This window comes from Pseudonaja textilis, chromosome 7 (genome assembly GCF_049901715.1).
Source record: "Pseudonaja textilis isolate UNSWEBS1 chromosome 7, rPseTex1.2, whole genome shotgun sequence".
Classification (NCBI taxonomy): Eukaryota; Metazoa; Chordata; class Lepidosauria; order Squamata; family Elapidae; genus Pseudonaja; species Pseudonaja textilis.
Window position 1 is genome coordinate 4,903,173 of NC_141996.1, and position 14,937 is coordinate 4,918,109.

Consider the following 14,937-nt stretch of genomic DNA (forward strand, 5'->3'; position numbering starts at 1 on the left):
TTACTACCGGTTCGGCGATCCACGCCAAATCCTTGCTACCGGTTCGCCTGATCCGGTGTGAACCGGTTGAATACCACCACTGCCTGCTTCATGGTCGCGAGAGTGAAACACTAAAATTGTTGGAGGTGTGCCATCACCGTGTTAGCCAAGGACAGGGAGGTAAGGATTGGAAAGGATGAAGGTGTCGGTTACAGAATCATAAGGGTGCGAAGGAACTTTCAAATCTTTCAGTAAAAAACTCTGATGAGCTCCAGCTACAGGTCGTCCTAGACTTACGACCACAGCTGAGCCCCAAATTTCCATTGCTAATTGAGACAGCTAAGTGAGTGTTGCCCCATTTCACAGCCCTTCCTGCCCCAATTGTTAGGCAAATCAGTGCAGCTGTCAAGTGAGTAATAGAAGAACGGAGTTGGAAGGGACCTTGTACCATCCCAGACAAATGACTGTCCGATCTCTTCTTAAAAACCTCCAGTGATGAAGCACCCACAACTTATGGAGATAAGTTGTTCCACTGATTAATTGTTCTCACTGTCAGGAAATTTCTCCTAAATTCTAAATTAATTATTTAATTTCTAAATTGCTTCTCTCTTTGATTAGTTTCCATCCGTTGCTCTTTTTCCTGCCTCTTCAGGTGCTTTGGAGAATAGCTTGACTCCCTCTTCTTTGGGGCAGCCCCTGAGATATTGGAAGACTGCTATCATGTCACCCCTAGTCCTTCCCTTCATTAAACTGGACATACCCAGTTCTAGCAACCGTTCTTTCTATGTTAGGTAGCATTATCTAGCTGACCCATTTTGAAAATGGTGGAACCGACCATATTTTCTTGGGGAGCTGGATTCCCATAGTTGTAGGTTAAAGTGTAAAGTTAAATAATTGTCCTAGAGAGAGAATAAAAAGATTTCCACATTGTTAACCTGAAAACTATTTGGCCTTGTTCACAAAGCCATTGGGAGTCAAGTTGGATTCAACAAACGAATGTATCTTTTCTTTTATGTACACTGAGAGTATCTACACCAAGACAAATTCCTTGTGTGTCCAATCACACTTGGCCAATAAAGTATTCTGTTCTATTCTATTCTACTCTATTCTATTCTATTCTATTCTATTCTATTCTATTCTATTCTATTCTATTCTATTCTATTCTATTCTATTCTATTCTTATTCTTATTCTTATTCTTATTCTTATTCTATTCTCTTCTTCTATTCTATTCTTATTCTTATTCTCTTCTCTTCTAAACAGAATAGATTTTTAACAGAATGAGAGTTGAAAGGGACCTCGGAGGTCTTCTAGTCCAACCCTTTGTTCAAGCAAAGATTTGACCTTTCATCCGCTGGTTTGAACTCCGAACCTGGATCTAAAAACCGTGAAAGCAAACTCTGTGCAAATCAAAAACTGTTTCCACTCCTTTCTTTTTAAACACAAAATATTTTTTTTATTTGTCACCGAAGGCTACACGTGGTCACTTCTGTTCTGAGAGAAATTTTTTTGTTGTCATTTTGATTTTTTTTGTTTTGTTTTCTAGAAGGTATCTACATCTGCATGTATTTACAAGGTCGTTTTATTTACAGTCAAGAATACAGTGTTAGAAACACAAAAATGTCAAGAGAAAAAAAAATTCTCAAGAAAAAGATCAGTTCCAGATCTCTAGGAAATTTTACACACAGTAACAAGAACAGATTTTGTTTTGTCAGTGCTGGGATTACAATTGTGATTTGGACAGAAAGTCTTCTTCTCCAACCAGCCTGAGTGCAGATATTTCCCTTTATATAAAGTGTATTTTTTTTAAATTTATCACAGATAAAATATCCAATTATACTGTCCTAACAGTTAGAGTAACTTTCCTCCATTCCTTGGTGTGTTTGTGTGTATGTGTGTGTGCGTAAATATATTCTCACACACATATTTTAATGGTCAGTTCACAGGTTTGTGAAGATTGTTGTTACACACATTGTTGTGGGATTGTCATCATCTTAAATTTCAGGATAAATTCTGGATGGATCCTTCCACTATGAAAACAATAATCCCCAGCTGATTTTAATATTCTTGAGGCACATTTATAAAAGATTCAAGGAGGGAATTTAGGGTGAGACGCAGAGGGATGTCTATGGAGATTTTCAGTCATCCAGGCCATGGTTGTCCCAAAGGAGTTTTCTCAAGAGGTCGTTGGACTTTCTTGGTGTTTTTTCCCTTGAAGACATTTTGCTTCTTCAGAACTGAAGAAGCTTCTTGGGTGAGAAGCGAAACCTCTTCAAGGAAAAACAAACTAAGTCCAGTCACCTCTTGAAAATGCACCTTTGGGACAAGCAGACCGACGGTCCATCCATGGATATTCTGGATTAAAGTCTTCTCATTTGCCATTTGGATCAGGTTGATCACAAACCATCTTGAAACAAAGTGGAATCTATAAAAATGCTTCAAGATGGTGGGAAGCCTTTTTCAAATTCACTAACCTTCATTGAGATTCTTTTCTGTAGATAATCCATTTTATTAAATTCATTATCAAAGCCCTACACTAATTGGGGCTAGATTTTTTTGTCAATGTTCTTTTCTTTTCCAAATAAAATTTTTTGTCATCGTTGTCTTTTAAGTTTTCTTTCAAAATGTTTTTGGGATCGGAGCTGTTTTGGATAGGACACAAATAAAGCACGTCCATGTATTATAATAGATTTATACAGGTTGTCTTCAACTTACAATCATGTTTAGGGACCATTCGAAGTTACGAGGGCAATGAAAAAAGCGACTTACAACTGTTTTCACACTTATGACCGTTGCAGCATCCCCATGGTCATATGATTTACATTCAAGAAGCTTGACAACTGACTCGCACTTACGACAGTTGCAGTGTCTCAGGGGTCATGTGATAATCTTTTGTGACCTTCTGACAAGCCAAGTCAATGGGGAAGCCAGATTCACCTCACAATAGTTGTTATTAATTGAACAACTGTGGCAGAGGAAAGTCGTAAAGTGGAACAAACTTAATAAATATCTCATTTAGCCACATCAATTCTGAGTTCAGTCATAAGTTGAGGACTATATGGGAACATCTAATTGGATGGTTCTGTTTCAAACATCACCCAGTGTTTTTTTTTTTTTTATGCAGGGTCTCATATGCATCAATTTTATTAGGTGCTTCTGATGCTATATTAGAAAACACACTTTAATGGTGCATGTGTGCACAATTATGTGCTGCGTCACTAGAATAATTTCTTTGGTTTGAAATATTCAGCAATACAGGAGCATCAAATCAGAACTTGCTGCTAGAGAAAACTACATTCAAATTTTTGGTGGAATTTTCTTCACAACTTTTCCCTCACGTTGGGAACAACTCCTGATTTGTAAAGCGTGTGGAGGCTTTTACAAAGAAGAGAAAACTGATTTATTTCTTGTCTTGGAGGCAAAATCAGGATAGTGGGAATTGTTTGATCCTAAAAGCAAGGTCCTTGTCACCCCCTGGAGAAAAATGGGTGAATGGTGCCCACAAAATTGGCAAACCGAAGAAGTGACGTTAGATTGATTGTTGAGGGAGAGAGATGCCAAGAGTTTGTATTAATTTGTGATACAAATCAAAATCTTTGCCTCAAAGGATCAGTAGCAGTTTTGCCTAAACTGACTCCTTGGCAACTTTTAAGACTTGTGGACTTCAACTCCCAGAATTCCCCAGCCTGCCATACTTGTGGACTTTAACTCCCAGAATTCCCCAGCCTGCCATGTTGACGGGAGAATTCTGGAAGTTGAAGTCCACAAATCTTAAAATTTGCCAAGGCTGGATACCCCTACCTTAGAGTTTGATGTAACTTGTTTGCAACTCCTACAAGTATTAGCTCAATCCCAATAGTCAAAGGAGGTAGGATTGTGGAGGATCACTCGAACGAATTTAGTTTCCACTTTTTCGGGTTTTTGTTTTGCAGGGACATGCTAAGAAGTGAAGTGTGGATAACTGCCACTATTGTGATCTGTTTTGGCAATTCTAGTGGAGAAATATTGTGTGTTCTAGGACACAAAAGCAAGTAACAACTGGGTTTGTTTTGGTTCCTTAACAGATACGCCCTTGTGAAAGAGTTCCAGGTATGTAGGAAGAGTATGCCATAGAAGTAGCACTAAACTATGCTAAACCACTTTAATTGTGCCAAGCATAAGAACTCCTGTTTTTTATCCACATTTGAGCAAGAAGCCAAGCTATAAATTTCAATGCAAGCTTCTATCGCATTTCTCTTTTGCTTCTTTTAAAATAAATTTTGCATTATTTTCTGGTCGGGCAATTCTGGGATAGGAAGTTTTCACAGGTATTTATATGTATGGTATTCAGCTTTGTTCAGGTTATTTTCCCACGTCATTATAGTTGTGCTTTTAAAGTTGTAGTGACATTTCAGCAGAATCTCATTTTGTCATCTTCAGGCTTCTGTATGGCAGATGAGATTTTGCTGAAATGTCACTACAACTTTAAAAGCACAACTATAATGACATGGGAAAATACCCGAACAGAGCTGAATACCATACATATATATGTATGTATGTATGTATGTATGTATGTATATAAAATACAATATTCTTATCCATCAAAGATACCAAATATCTGCAGGATGTCACCTGTATTGTCCTTCCTCAGCCTGGCACCTTCTATAGAAGTTTGGACTGCAATTCCCAGAACTCAGCATAATCTTGGATCCTGGCTAGGAATTCCGGGAGTTTGAATGATTGCCCCATTATGAAGACTCCTATGAGATACATCGTATGCTCTAGAACAGGGATCTCCAAATTTGTTAAATTTTGAAGACTTGTGGACTTCAACTCCCAGAATCCCCCCGTCAGCCATGCTGGGAGATGAAATCTATGGGTCTTCACAGTCGCCAAGGTTGGACATCTCTGGCCTAGATATACCCCTGGCGTGCAGAGTGTGGGAGTGCCATCCTTGTAAAAAGTTGCCAAGTTTGGCAAGAAACACCAAGAAAATTGTCCCAGGCTCTGACTAGACAGATGCTCACATATATTTGGGAGGTCTTAGTTGAACAGGATGAAATCCTTTGCTATCAGTTCCCCAAATTTTACTGAATTGTTCTGATTGTCCGTGAAGAACTAAGTCAAAAAACAACAACCATGGGCTGCTCAAAAACCCAACAGAGTTTTAATTCAATGGCTCTTGAAAAGTTCTAGCTTAGTCTTCATGGAACGTTGTGTTTCCCATCACCTATTTATTTATTTATTTGGATCATAACGCTCATATTTTGTCGCATGCTTATCCTGCAGTCACCATCTTCATCTGATAAAATCAAGCATCATAACCATTAACACAACTTGAGGTCGCTCCTGCTGCTTTGGATTTTAATTCTCCGTTTTCCCAACCTTTTAATTCTCCGTTTTCCCAACCTAGGGTTGAAAACGTTAAATGTATAAGGAAACAAGCTATTCGGAAACAATCAGCAAACACTCTGGCTTCCTATAGACGGGTTAAATGTCATTTTTAGAAGGGAGAACAAGAAGTCACACCGTGATGGCATGGCTTTGGCTTCAAGAAAAACTAATAAAAAAGGCTATCTCAGGGTAACCTTTCTTCTTGCCGTACTCAAAACACAAATTTTCTTGGACTCAGGCCCAAAACCTGGATGGATAAGATCTTCCTTTAGTGCGGGAAGAACATGAATTTTCATTTATAAATTCAGTTTACCTTGATACCTCTATCAAGAAATCAGCATTTTTTAAAAATAGAAAGCAGCTCCGGATAGATTTTAATCTCATGATATGAAATCTCACGGTTCTATTCAGAAAGCTTTAAGTGTCCGGGGCGGGGGGGGAGGTTATGTGTGAAAAACGATGTAAAAATATGAAGTTGAAATGGAAAAAAAAAAAGGATAGGATCTGCTTAACACATCTGTCATGTTTGCCCTTCAGCTCACCCACTGCCGCTCATTTCCAGATGTTAGCCCTATCTCCACCAAATCGAAGCCTTTGGAAAATCTCATCTGTTGGGTGAAAATAATTTATACACAAAAGCAACTGATCCAGGCACATCTGGGTTAACACTATTTCCGGCAGTCCCGGGGAATAGATTTCTTTGCAAAGAGGCAGTACATACAGGCAGTCCTCGACCTGCAACAGCTCGAAGTTACAACGGCACTGAAAAAAGTGACTGATGACCAGGGGTGGGATTCAAATTTTTTAACAACCGGTTCTGTGGGCATGGCTTGGTGGTCCTGTTATGGGCTGGGTGTGGCCATCTCAATATCACTCACATCGAGGCACGCATCTCCTCGCCTGGCCTCTCATGACTGTGGGGATGCTGCAACAGTCGTAAGTGTGAAAAAGGGTCATCAGTCACTTTTTTCAGTGCCATTGTAACTTTGAATGGTCTCTCCACACAAGCAAAGTACCAGCAAAGGAGGGTAAAAAAAAAAACTCCAGAGAAGTTCCTGAGACAGGAAATCCAGTCCTGCCAAGAATGTAATAAGGGTTAACGGAGAGGCAGTTTCTGTAAGCAACACCAGAATGTTTCCTTCCTGCCTTCCTTACAGGATTAGCCCAGTAATTTCTTCTAACAACCGGTTCTCTCTTAGAATGTTAACAACCGGTTCTAGCGAATAGGTGAGAACTGGTAGAATCCCACCCGCTTATGACCATTTTTCACACTTTAGGGACATTGCATCAGCCCTGTGTGATCATGAGATTTACATTCAAATGTTTGACAACTGACTCACATTTACGACTGTTGCAGTGTTCCGGAGGGGGTCACGTGATCCCCTTTTGCAACCTTCTGACAAGCAAAGTCAATGGGGCAAGCCAGATTCACTTAATGGCGGTGTTGCTAATTTAACAACTGCAGTGATTCGTTGAACAAACGTGGTGAGAAAAGGTCGTAAAATGGGGCAAAAGTCACGTCTCTCTCAGCAAAAATAGATTTTGGGCTCAACTGTGGCCATAAGTTGAGGACTACCTGCCAAAGCCGCCACAGTTTTGAAATTATGGGACAGAATGCAGCTGGACTCACGCTCCTGTCCTTCTCTAGCTAAGATGTTCTTGGTTCCTAATGTTCTAGATTTATGCCTGTTTTTGCAAGATGTCGATGGAGATTTTCAATCATCCAAGGTCCTGGTTGAAAAGGTGCTTTTTCAATTAGGCAACTAGACTTCTTTGTTTTGTTTTTGGTTTTTTTTGAAAATGTTTCCGCTTCTCATCCGAGAAGCTTCTTCATTTTTGAGGAAACGGAGAAAATCCAGTTGACCCTGGGAAAAAAAGCATCTTTGGGACAACCGGGAAATTTCTTCTGAAGAAGAACTGAAGAAGTTTTTTGGATGAGAAGCAAAACTTTTTTAAAGGAAAAAAATAACCAACTCCCAAGAAAGTCTAATTGCCTCTTGGGAGGAAAACCCCCACCTTTGGAACTTTTTATAAGATGATATTAAATCAAGAAATGACTTCCTCCAAATTGTAGGTGCAGAACGGGGCAACTTGCCATGGCCAACTCATCACAGCCGATTCGCCGCGTGACAATTTAACAATTCTATTTAATTATTTAAAATAACTTTAAAAAGATATTTTAATTTCTGCCATTCACATTTCATCCAGTCTCTTCATTTGCATCCTTTCTTTAATGATTCTATTCCACCTTTCTTTAATGTTAGGTGTTGTGGCTGGCCAGCGGCCAGCAGAGCTGGCGGCAGAATTAGACAGTGAGGAGGTTGGGGAGGAACGTGGGTCAGTCCTGGAGTTTGGGGAAGGCTCTGACGAGGGCTCTGCGTCGGAGGCAGAGATGGCGCCAGGGCAGTCTGACAGTTATTAGCTGCCTTCGGAGTTGGAGATCAGTGGGGCAGAAGAACAGCCGGAGCCTGTTCCCAGTGTGCGTATGCACAGAGCTGCCAGAAGAAGGGAGCAGTTAAGGAACAAGGGTCGACTTGGGATTAAAGGCACAGGTGGATGGTGAATGGCCCCTCCAATAGAGAATAAAGAGGAGCAAAAGGGGAGTGGTGTTTGCAGGAGACAATTAGTTCGTTTAATTAGGGTGAAGATTTGTTGGGTGGAGACTCTTTGCCAAGTATTTTCTGCTACAGTGTGGCGTTTGGAAGCTATCGGCCTGACAACTCTCCAGCCTGATAAGGTCTGCGGTTGTAAATCCCTCTTGAAAAGACTGTTTGCCGGGACTTTGCTGGATGTGAATGATAGGAATTCACAACAGCCTAATAAAAAGGAGTTTTGTCGGGACGAGGAGTCTGCTCTGTGATTTTGGGAAGCCCGGGTCAGAACAACTCTTGTCCTGCAGTGAGTTGTCCTGTGGCGAACTGGCCATGGCAAATTGTCCCGTGGCGAGTTGACTACGGCAAATTGTCACAGACCCTTGCAAGCATAAAGAATTTGATTTTGGTAGTTGGAAGTAGAGAATCTGGTTTGTGTAGTTGAAAAATCAACGTAGGTAGGACTGGACAGAGCTATCAAATTCCTCCAAGCCAAATATTTTGGTTTGATGTTAGCATGGTGTCAGGTTGGAGACTGTTCGACAAGTCGTCTTATTTCCTTACTGCTACCAACCCTAACTTTCTTAAAAACCATCCCAGCGCCGGCGAAGACCATTTTGGTAGAAGTGGCCCGTGGAGAAACAAGGAAGCATCTCTTTTATCGACTGAAACGCTTCATTAAAATAAAAATTAAAAATGTCAAATCAAATAGGAGGCGCTTGCTGTATCTCTCACATCAGTATCTAAACTGGCTCTGAAAAATATATATATACCCACTGTATATATATATATTAGGAGAAACTGAGATTTCATCATGAAGGATGGCCCTAACTCTAGACAAAAACCCCCACGGTCGGAGAAGAGATGGCATCCTCAAAAGTTAAACACGCTTCACTTGGTATACAGAAATACTATATATTTAAGGAGGGTTTACTGTTGACAAATATACATCATTGGTGGTTCCCATCTAACAGTATGTGCAGCAATAGTATCATTTTTTTCCTTTTTTTTCTTCTTCTTCTTCTCCTTTCCTTTTCCAACCCCGCTCCGATTAGCTGCTATGGGATTTTTTTTTTTCCCGAATGACAAAAAAAAACCAGACACGTCCTCTTGTCACGCAACAGCAGAAAACAAACCGGTGAACAAAATAGTCTGTTGTAGTAAAAAAAAAAAAAAAAAAAGACCCTTTTACAAAATAAAAATTTTAAAAAAGAGAAAGGATTGAGCTCACAAGTCTGAAGAGGGAGCCGTCTGGCCTCCTCCGGCGGGAAATAACCCGAAGCAGCAGGGTTATCCAGAAAGAAATGTTTAAAAAAATGGAAAGTTCTTTGTTTGGAGGCTCCCAAAATGTTTGAAGGGCCATTTCAAAGCTGGAGAGGTGTGTAAACCTCCCGCTTCGTTTCTTCGCATAAGCTTTGCGGGAAATGGTGGATTTTTCTTCTCCGTGATGCCTCCTTCTTCCTGTTTTCGTTCCTCATAAATCCTCTTATATATATATATATATCTATATTTTTTTTTCTCCAACCCCACTAGGAAAGGTTAACCCAAACCTAATACAGAGGCTCTTTTTTTCTCTTCTTTTTTTTCCACCCCATTAAAACAAAAAAAAAAGAAACCCAACGAAAGGAAACCCAACGAACAGAAATCAGGAGGTTTAAACCAACGCCTTCCCCAACCTTCCAGCATTTTTGCACAAAGGGCTCGCGCACAATGGCGAAATGACACTTCCAAAAAGAGAAGGCAGGATAGGAGCAGAGAAAAGGGGAGGGGAAGGATGGAAAAACAGCCAAAGGTGAGAAAGCCACTTTAAAAAAATATTAAAATTAAAAATTAAATCTAAAGTAAAGGATGTTGCCTGAGCTATGGTGCCACCGTTTTCTTCCGCCACCTTGCCTGTTTTCCGTTAAAAGTTCTTTGTGTGTTTGTTTTTTTTTCTTTTTTCTTTAGAAAAAAAGAAAAAGAAAGAAAGAAAAAAGAAGGCTCAAGGACGTCACAGTCTCAAGCAGCTGTCTTTGGCAAGAAGTTAACGCATCATCCCCTCTCTGTCACCTTCTCCCCATCTCGCTCTGTCGCATAAAATGGATATTGTTTGCGCTGTCGGACAGTTCTGGGTATTGTTCGGCGGAGATGACGAAGTAGCCGTCGTACCCCTGAACGAGTCCCGTGTTCAGCAGTTGTTGCTTCTCCCCCTCTGTCCAGGAGCGGCTACCCTCCTCCCCGTCCTGCAGTCTCTGTTGCTCCCGGGCCCAGGCGTGGGCCACGGCCCGTTGCCTGGCCAGTTCCAAGACGCGTGTCTTCTCCTCGTCCAACGTGGTCCCGTATCGGGTGTTGAGGCACAGGGCTCCAAACTGGAGCGAGATGTCCGTGTAGCGTCTAGTCCTCCCGCTGAGCACGGCGTTGATTTGGGAGACGGTGACGTTCACACCATTCTCCAAGGTCCGCCGCCCGCCGCTGAGGCCGAGGATGGACAAGTCGCTTTCCGACGACCCCGGCTTGACAAAATAGTGGGTGTCCGTGCCGTCGACGGTGAAGTGCAAGTTCTCCAGATAATAGGCGTTGTTGAGGATGGCGGCGACTCGCCGCCCATCCTCGTTCGCCGCACTGATGATATCAGTGGCCACCCGGCCATCTTTCATGGCAAACTTGACCCCCTTGCCGATGATGGAGTCTCCCGAGGCAAAATGGCGGTTCTCCTGGACTTCCTGGCACCCGGCGATGCTCGATGTGTAGATCTGTTCGAAGCTCTCCAACGTGACGAAGGCCTTCAGCTGTTTCTGGACTTCGCACTGCACCCCTAAGATCGACTGAAGATGGGCAGGAAGGGAGATTGAAAAGAGAGGAACTCGTGTTAGACACAAGAGGGATGTATGGCAAAATCTACAGATGGTCCCTGAACTCACAACCGGAATTAGAGCCACGGTGGCGCAGTGGTGAAAGTGCAGTACTGCAGGCTACTTCTGCTGACTGCCGGCTGCCTGAAATTTTGCAGTTCGATCCTGACCAGCTCAAAGTTGACCCAGGCTTCCGTCCTTCCAAGGTGGGTAAAATGAGGACCCAGATTGTTGGGGAAAAGAGGCTGATTCTGTGAACTGCTTAGAGAGGGCTGTAAAACACTGGGAAGCAGTATATAATCTAAGGGCTATTACTATTATGGTTGTAAGTCGGGGATGTCTATAAGCAGGGGAACCACGTGACTGTGCCTGATTTTTGTTAACTTTTCATGGCAGCTGTTAAGCAAATAACACGGTCATTAAATGAATGTAGCGGTCTTTAAGTGAGCCCATTATACAGGGTAGTCCTCGACTTACAAACATTCATTTAATGACTAAAGTTACAACGGCACTGAAAAAAAGTGACTTATGACCAGTTTTTCACACTTACCACATCTGCAAGATCAAAATTCACACTTACCGCATCTGCATGATGAAAATTCAGACGCTTGGCAACTGGTTCATATTTATGACAGTGGCAGAGTCCCGTGCGTGTGTGTGTGTGTGTGTGTGTGTGTGTTCACATGATCAACCTTTGCAACCTTCTGACAAGCGAAGTCAATGGGCAAGCCGGATTCACTTTAACAACCATGGCAAGGAAGGACATAAAACGGAGCAAATCTCCGTTAAGAAGGGTCTTGCTTAGATGATCATAAAGCCCTCACAAATTACTTACAAACAGCCCTCAGTCTTACAACATTTCTTCAGTGACTGTTCAAAGTAACATAAGCACTAAAAAAAAAAGACTTACAACCAGTCCACGTCTTACAACCACCGCAACGTTCTCAGTCATGTGATCAAAATTTGGTCACTTGGCAACCGGTATGTATTAATGACGGTTGCACAGTCTTGGGGTTTTGGGTGACCTTCCCAGCCAGCTTCTGACAACCAAAGTCAATAAGGAAGGTCTGATTCCCTTAATGACTGTGTGATTCACTTAACAATGTCAGTGGTAAAATCAGGGCCGAGTCATTTAACAGTGGCGTTGCTCGGCAATGAAAATTCTGGTCCCAATTGCCGCCGTTAAGTTGAGGACTGCCTGTCGTTTGGGCCAAAGTAATAGATAACAGATAATCAGAGTTGGAAGGGACCTTGTAGGTCATCTAGTCCAGCCCCCTACCCAAGTGGGAGACCCTACACCATTTATGACAGATGGCAGTCCAATCTCTTCTTGAAAGTCTCAAGTGATGGCGCTCCCACAATTTCCAAGGGCAACGTCTGTTCCATGGGTTGATTGTTCTTTAAATAATGGGGAGTTTCTCCAAAATTCAGAGTTGTGCCATTTTTAAGGCAATTTTAGCCCTGTAGCTCAGGATATTTGCCAGCCACAACGAAACGTTATCATGAATATCACTGGAATTGTAATTAAAAACAAAACAAAACCTCTTTCTTATCTCAAAAATAAGTCCCGGGTCTTTGGAAAACCGCTTAATTGGAAGAAAGAATGACCTTGAACACAGCCTTTTAAATAATAAAGTAATGCATGGAGGGGGGAAGAGTCGATTTCTCCTCAGAAAGATAAAAAAAGAAACTTCCGGGCTCTGGGGCTGCAAATGTTTTTGTTTTTTTAAAAGGGACACAAACAGATTAGGCAGAGTTCAAAGAAGAGATAGATGGTCTCGCCTTTGGAATTTGTTCCCCGTGCTTCCTTTCCTCAAAGGAAGGAAGGAAGAAAGGGAAAAACAAAACAAAACAGGAAATATTAGAGGGGAGATCGTGTTTACCTGATAAAAGGCCAAATTTTTTCGTGCTAGAGAGCGAGGTTTTTCAAACATGGCGAATTTTAAGATGCGTGGGCTTCAACTCCCATGCTGGAATTTGAGGAGTTGGAATCCAGATATCTTAACATTGCCAAGTTTTGAAAAACACTGCTGTACAGGCAGTCCTTCAGTTGCAACATAACTGAGCCTGGAACAACGATCGTAATTTATGCCGGTCATTAAGTGGATCAATATAGGATTTGTGCTCGATTTTAAGACCTTTATTGCAGTGTTTGTTAAAGCAAATGCGGCGTTGGCGACGGGGACTCATTGTCTGAATCAGAATAGAGCTGGAAGGACCTTGGAGGTCTTCTAGTCCAACCCCGTGGTCAAGCAGGAGAGCCAATACCATTCCAGACAAATGGTCATCCAATCTCTTCTTAAAAACCTCCGGTGTTGGAGCAACCACAACTTCTGGAGGCAAGTAGTTCCACTGCTTGATTGTCCTCACTGTTAGGAAATTTCTCCTTAATTCTAGGTTGCTTCTCTCCAAGGTTGGTTTCCATCCATTGCTTCTTGTCCAGCCTTCAAGGAGCTTTGGAGAACAACTTGACCCCCTCTTCTTTGTGGCAGTCCCTCAAATACTGGGATATTGCTATCATGTCTCCCCTGGTCCTTCTCTTCTCGAGACTAGCCGAACCCAAATCCTCCAACCGTTCTTCGTATGTTTTAGTTTCCAAGCCTTTAATCATCTTAGTTGCTCTTTTCTCTGAACTTTTTCCAAAGTCTCAATAACAAAATCTGCAACCTAGGGGTATTATTGTGCGGCCTGGTTTTTAAATTTGGTCCGGAGGCTAAAACATACAAAGAACGGTTTCGGGAAATGGGTATGTCTAGAATTAGGATAGCAGTGTTCTAATATTTGAGGGGCTGCCCCCGAAGAAGAGGGAGTCAAGCTATTCTCCAAGGCACCTGAAGGCAGGACAAGAAGCGACGGAGGGAAACCGATCAAGGAGAGATCCAACCTAGAGTTAAGGAGAAATTTGCTAATGAGGAGAACAATTAACCAGTAGAACAGCTTGCCTCTAAAATGTTGTGGGTGCTCCAACAGTGGAAGTTTTAAAGGAGAGATTAGACAACCATTTGTCTGAAATGGTATAGGGTTTTCTGCTTGGTCAGGGGTTCGACTAGAAGTCCCCCAAGGCTCCTTTGAACTCTACTATTTTCCATTTTTCCACTTCTATCTCTGCAAGGAGAGCTTTTTCCCTGAACACAGAGATAAATGCTTCTTGCTTCCTCTTGCAAAGGAACCAATTATAAATCGTGGTCACATGACCACGGGATGCTGCAAACGGATATAGATGAGAGCTGGTTGCAAAGTGGCCAAGGGCACGCCTGCAAATGGGAGAGTTGGGCCCCATTGGGACTTTGAATCTGGGTTGTAAGTAGCTCTTTTATTTTTTTATTTTTACGTTCTGTTGTAACTTTGAATAGTCACTAAAGCGACCAGTCTTAAGTTGAGGACTACCAGTAGAAGAGTAGTAGAACATCAGAAAGACTACAGGTGGTCCATAACGGAGCCCAAAGTTTCTGTTGCTAAGCAAGAAAGTTGCAAGGTGCGTTTTGCCTCATTTTATGACCTTTCTGGCCACAGTTAAGCGAATCATCACAGTTGTTACGTTAGTAACACAGTTGCTGAGTGGATTTGGATTTCCCGTCGACTTTGCTCGTCAGAAGGTCGCAAAAGGGGGTCACATAATTCTGGGACACTGCAACCATCGTAACTATGAATCAGTTACCAAGCACCTGAATTAGGATTACGTGTCCATGGGGATGCTGCAAAGGTTGGAAGTGTGAAAAACAGCCCTAATGTCAGGATTCCGGCAGTTACCCCCCGAATTAAATCATGAGTCTCGAGACAAACTTCCAAAACTTCCGAAGGATTTATTGGGAGTTAACATGCCAGCACTGCCTGGGTGTAGCGGACTCTGAGGCACATCACTCATTGCTACCCTTGACCCTGGTTTTCCCTCCACCCCTCTGGGTGTATCCTAATTCATATTCTCCAATGGGACACCTCCATAGCCCAGAGTCATTCAATCGTGCTCACCAGTTAGGATTTTGCACGGCAGAAACTTCAGTCACCTGGTTACTATCTTTGAACACATTGATGGAATGCGCTTTCGGTTTGCAAGCTGCCGCAGTGCTTTTTCAAAACCCCTTTCCCCCACTTCCCTTTCTGTTGGCAACTCTGACAAGACCAGACAAATATTTTATGAGTTGACACCTAAGTCACTTTTTTTTTC

General features: G+C 42.2%; 1 protein-coding gene and 1 long non-coding RNA gene across 10 annotated transcripts in view; both read right to left on the bottom strand.

Annotated features, from left to right (window-relative positions):
• Window positions 1-1,543: 1,543 nt before the first annotated feature.
• LOC148125229 (uncharacterized) lies at window positions 1,544-4,331 on the bottom strand. Its single transcript, XR_015744237.1, has 2 exons — window positions 3,704-4,331; window positions 1,544-3,663 (listed from the first exon to the last, which is right to left on the bottom strand). It is a non-coding gene; the product is annotated as an uncharacterized LOC148125229 (long non-coding RNA).
• Window positions 4,332-7,309: 2,978 nt separating this feature from the next.
• Window positions 7,310-14,937, bottom strand: part of TENM4 (teneurin transmembrane protein 4) — a 362,826-nt gene continuing 355,198 nt past the window's right edge. For all 9 annotated transcript variants that reach the window (XM_087936922.1, XM_087936921.1, XM_087936920.1 and 6 more), the window contains one exon: window positions 7,310-10,745. In XM_087936922.1, coding sequence (XP_087793048.1) covers window positions 9,987-10,745 — 759 coding nt within the window. In that variant the 3' untranslated portion in view covers window positions 7,310-9,986. The remainder of the gene's footprint in view (window positions 10,746-14,937) is intronic.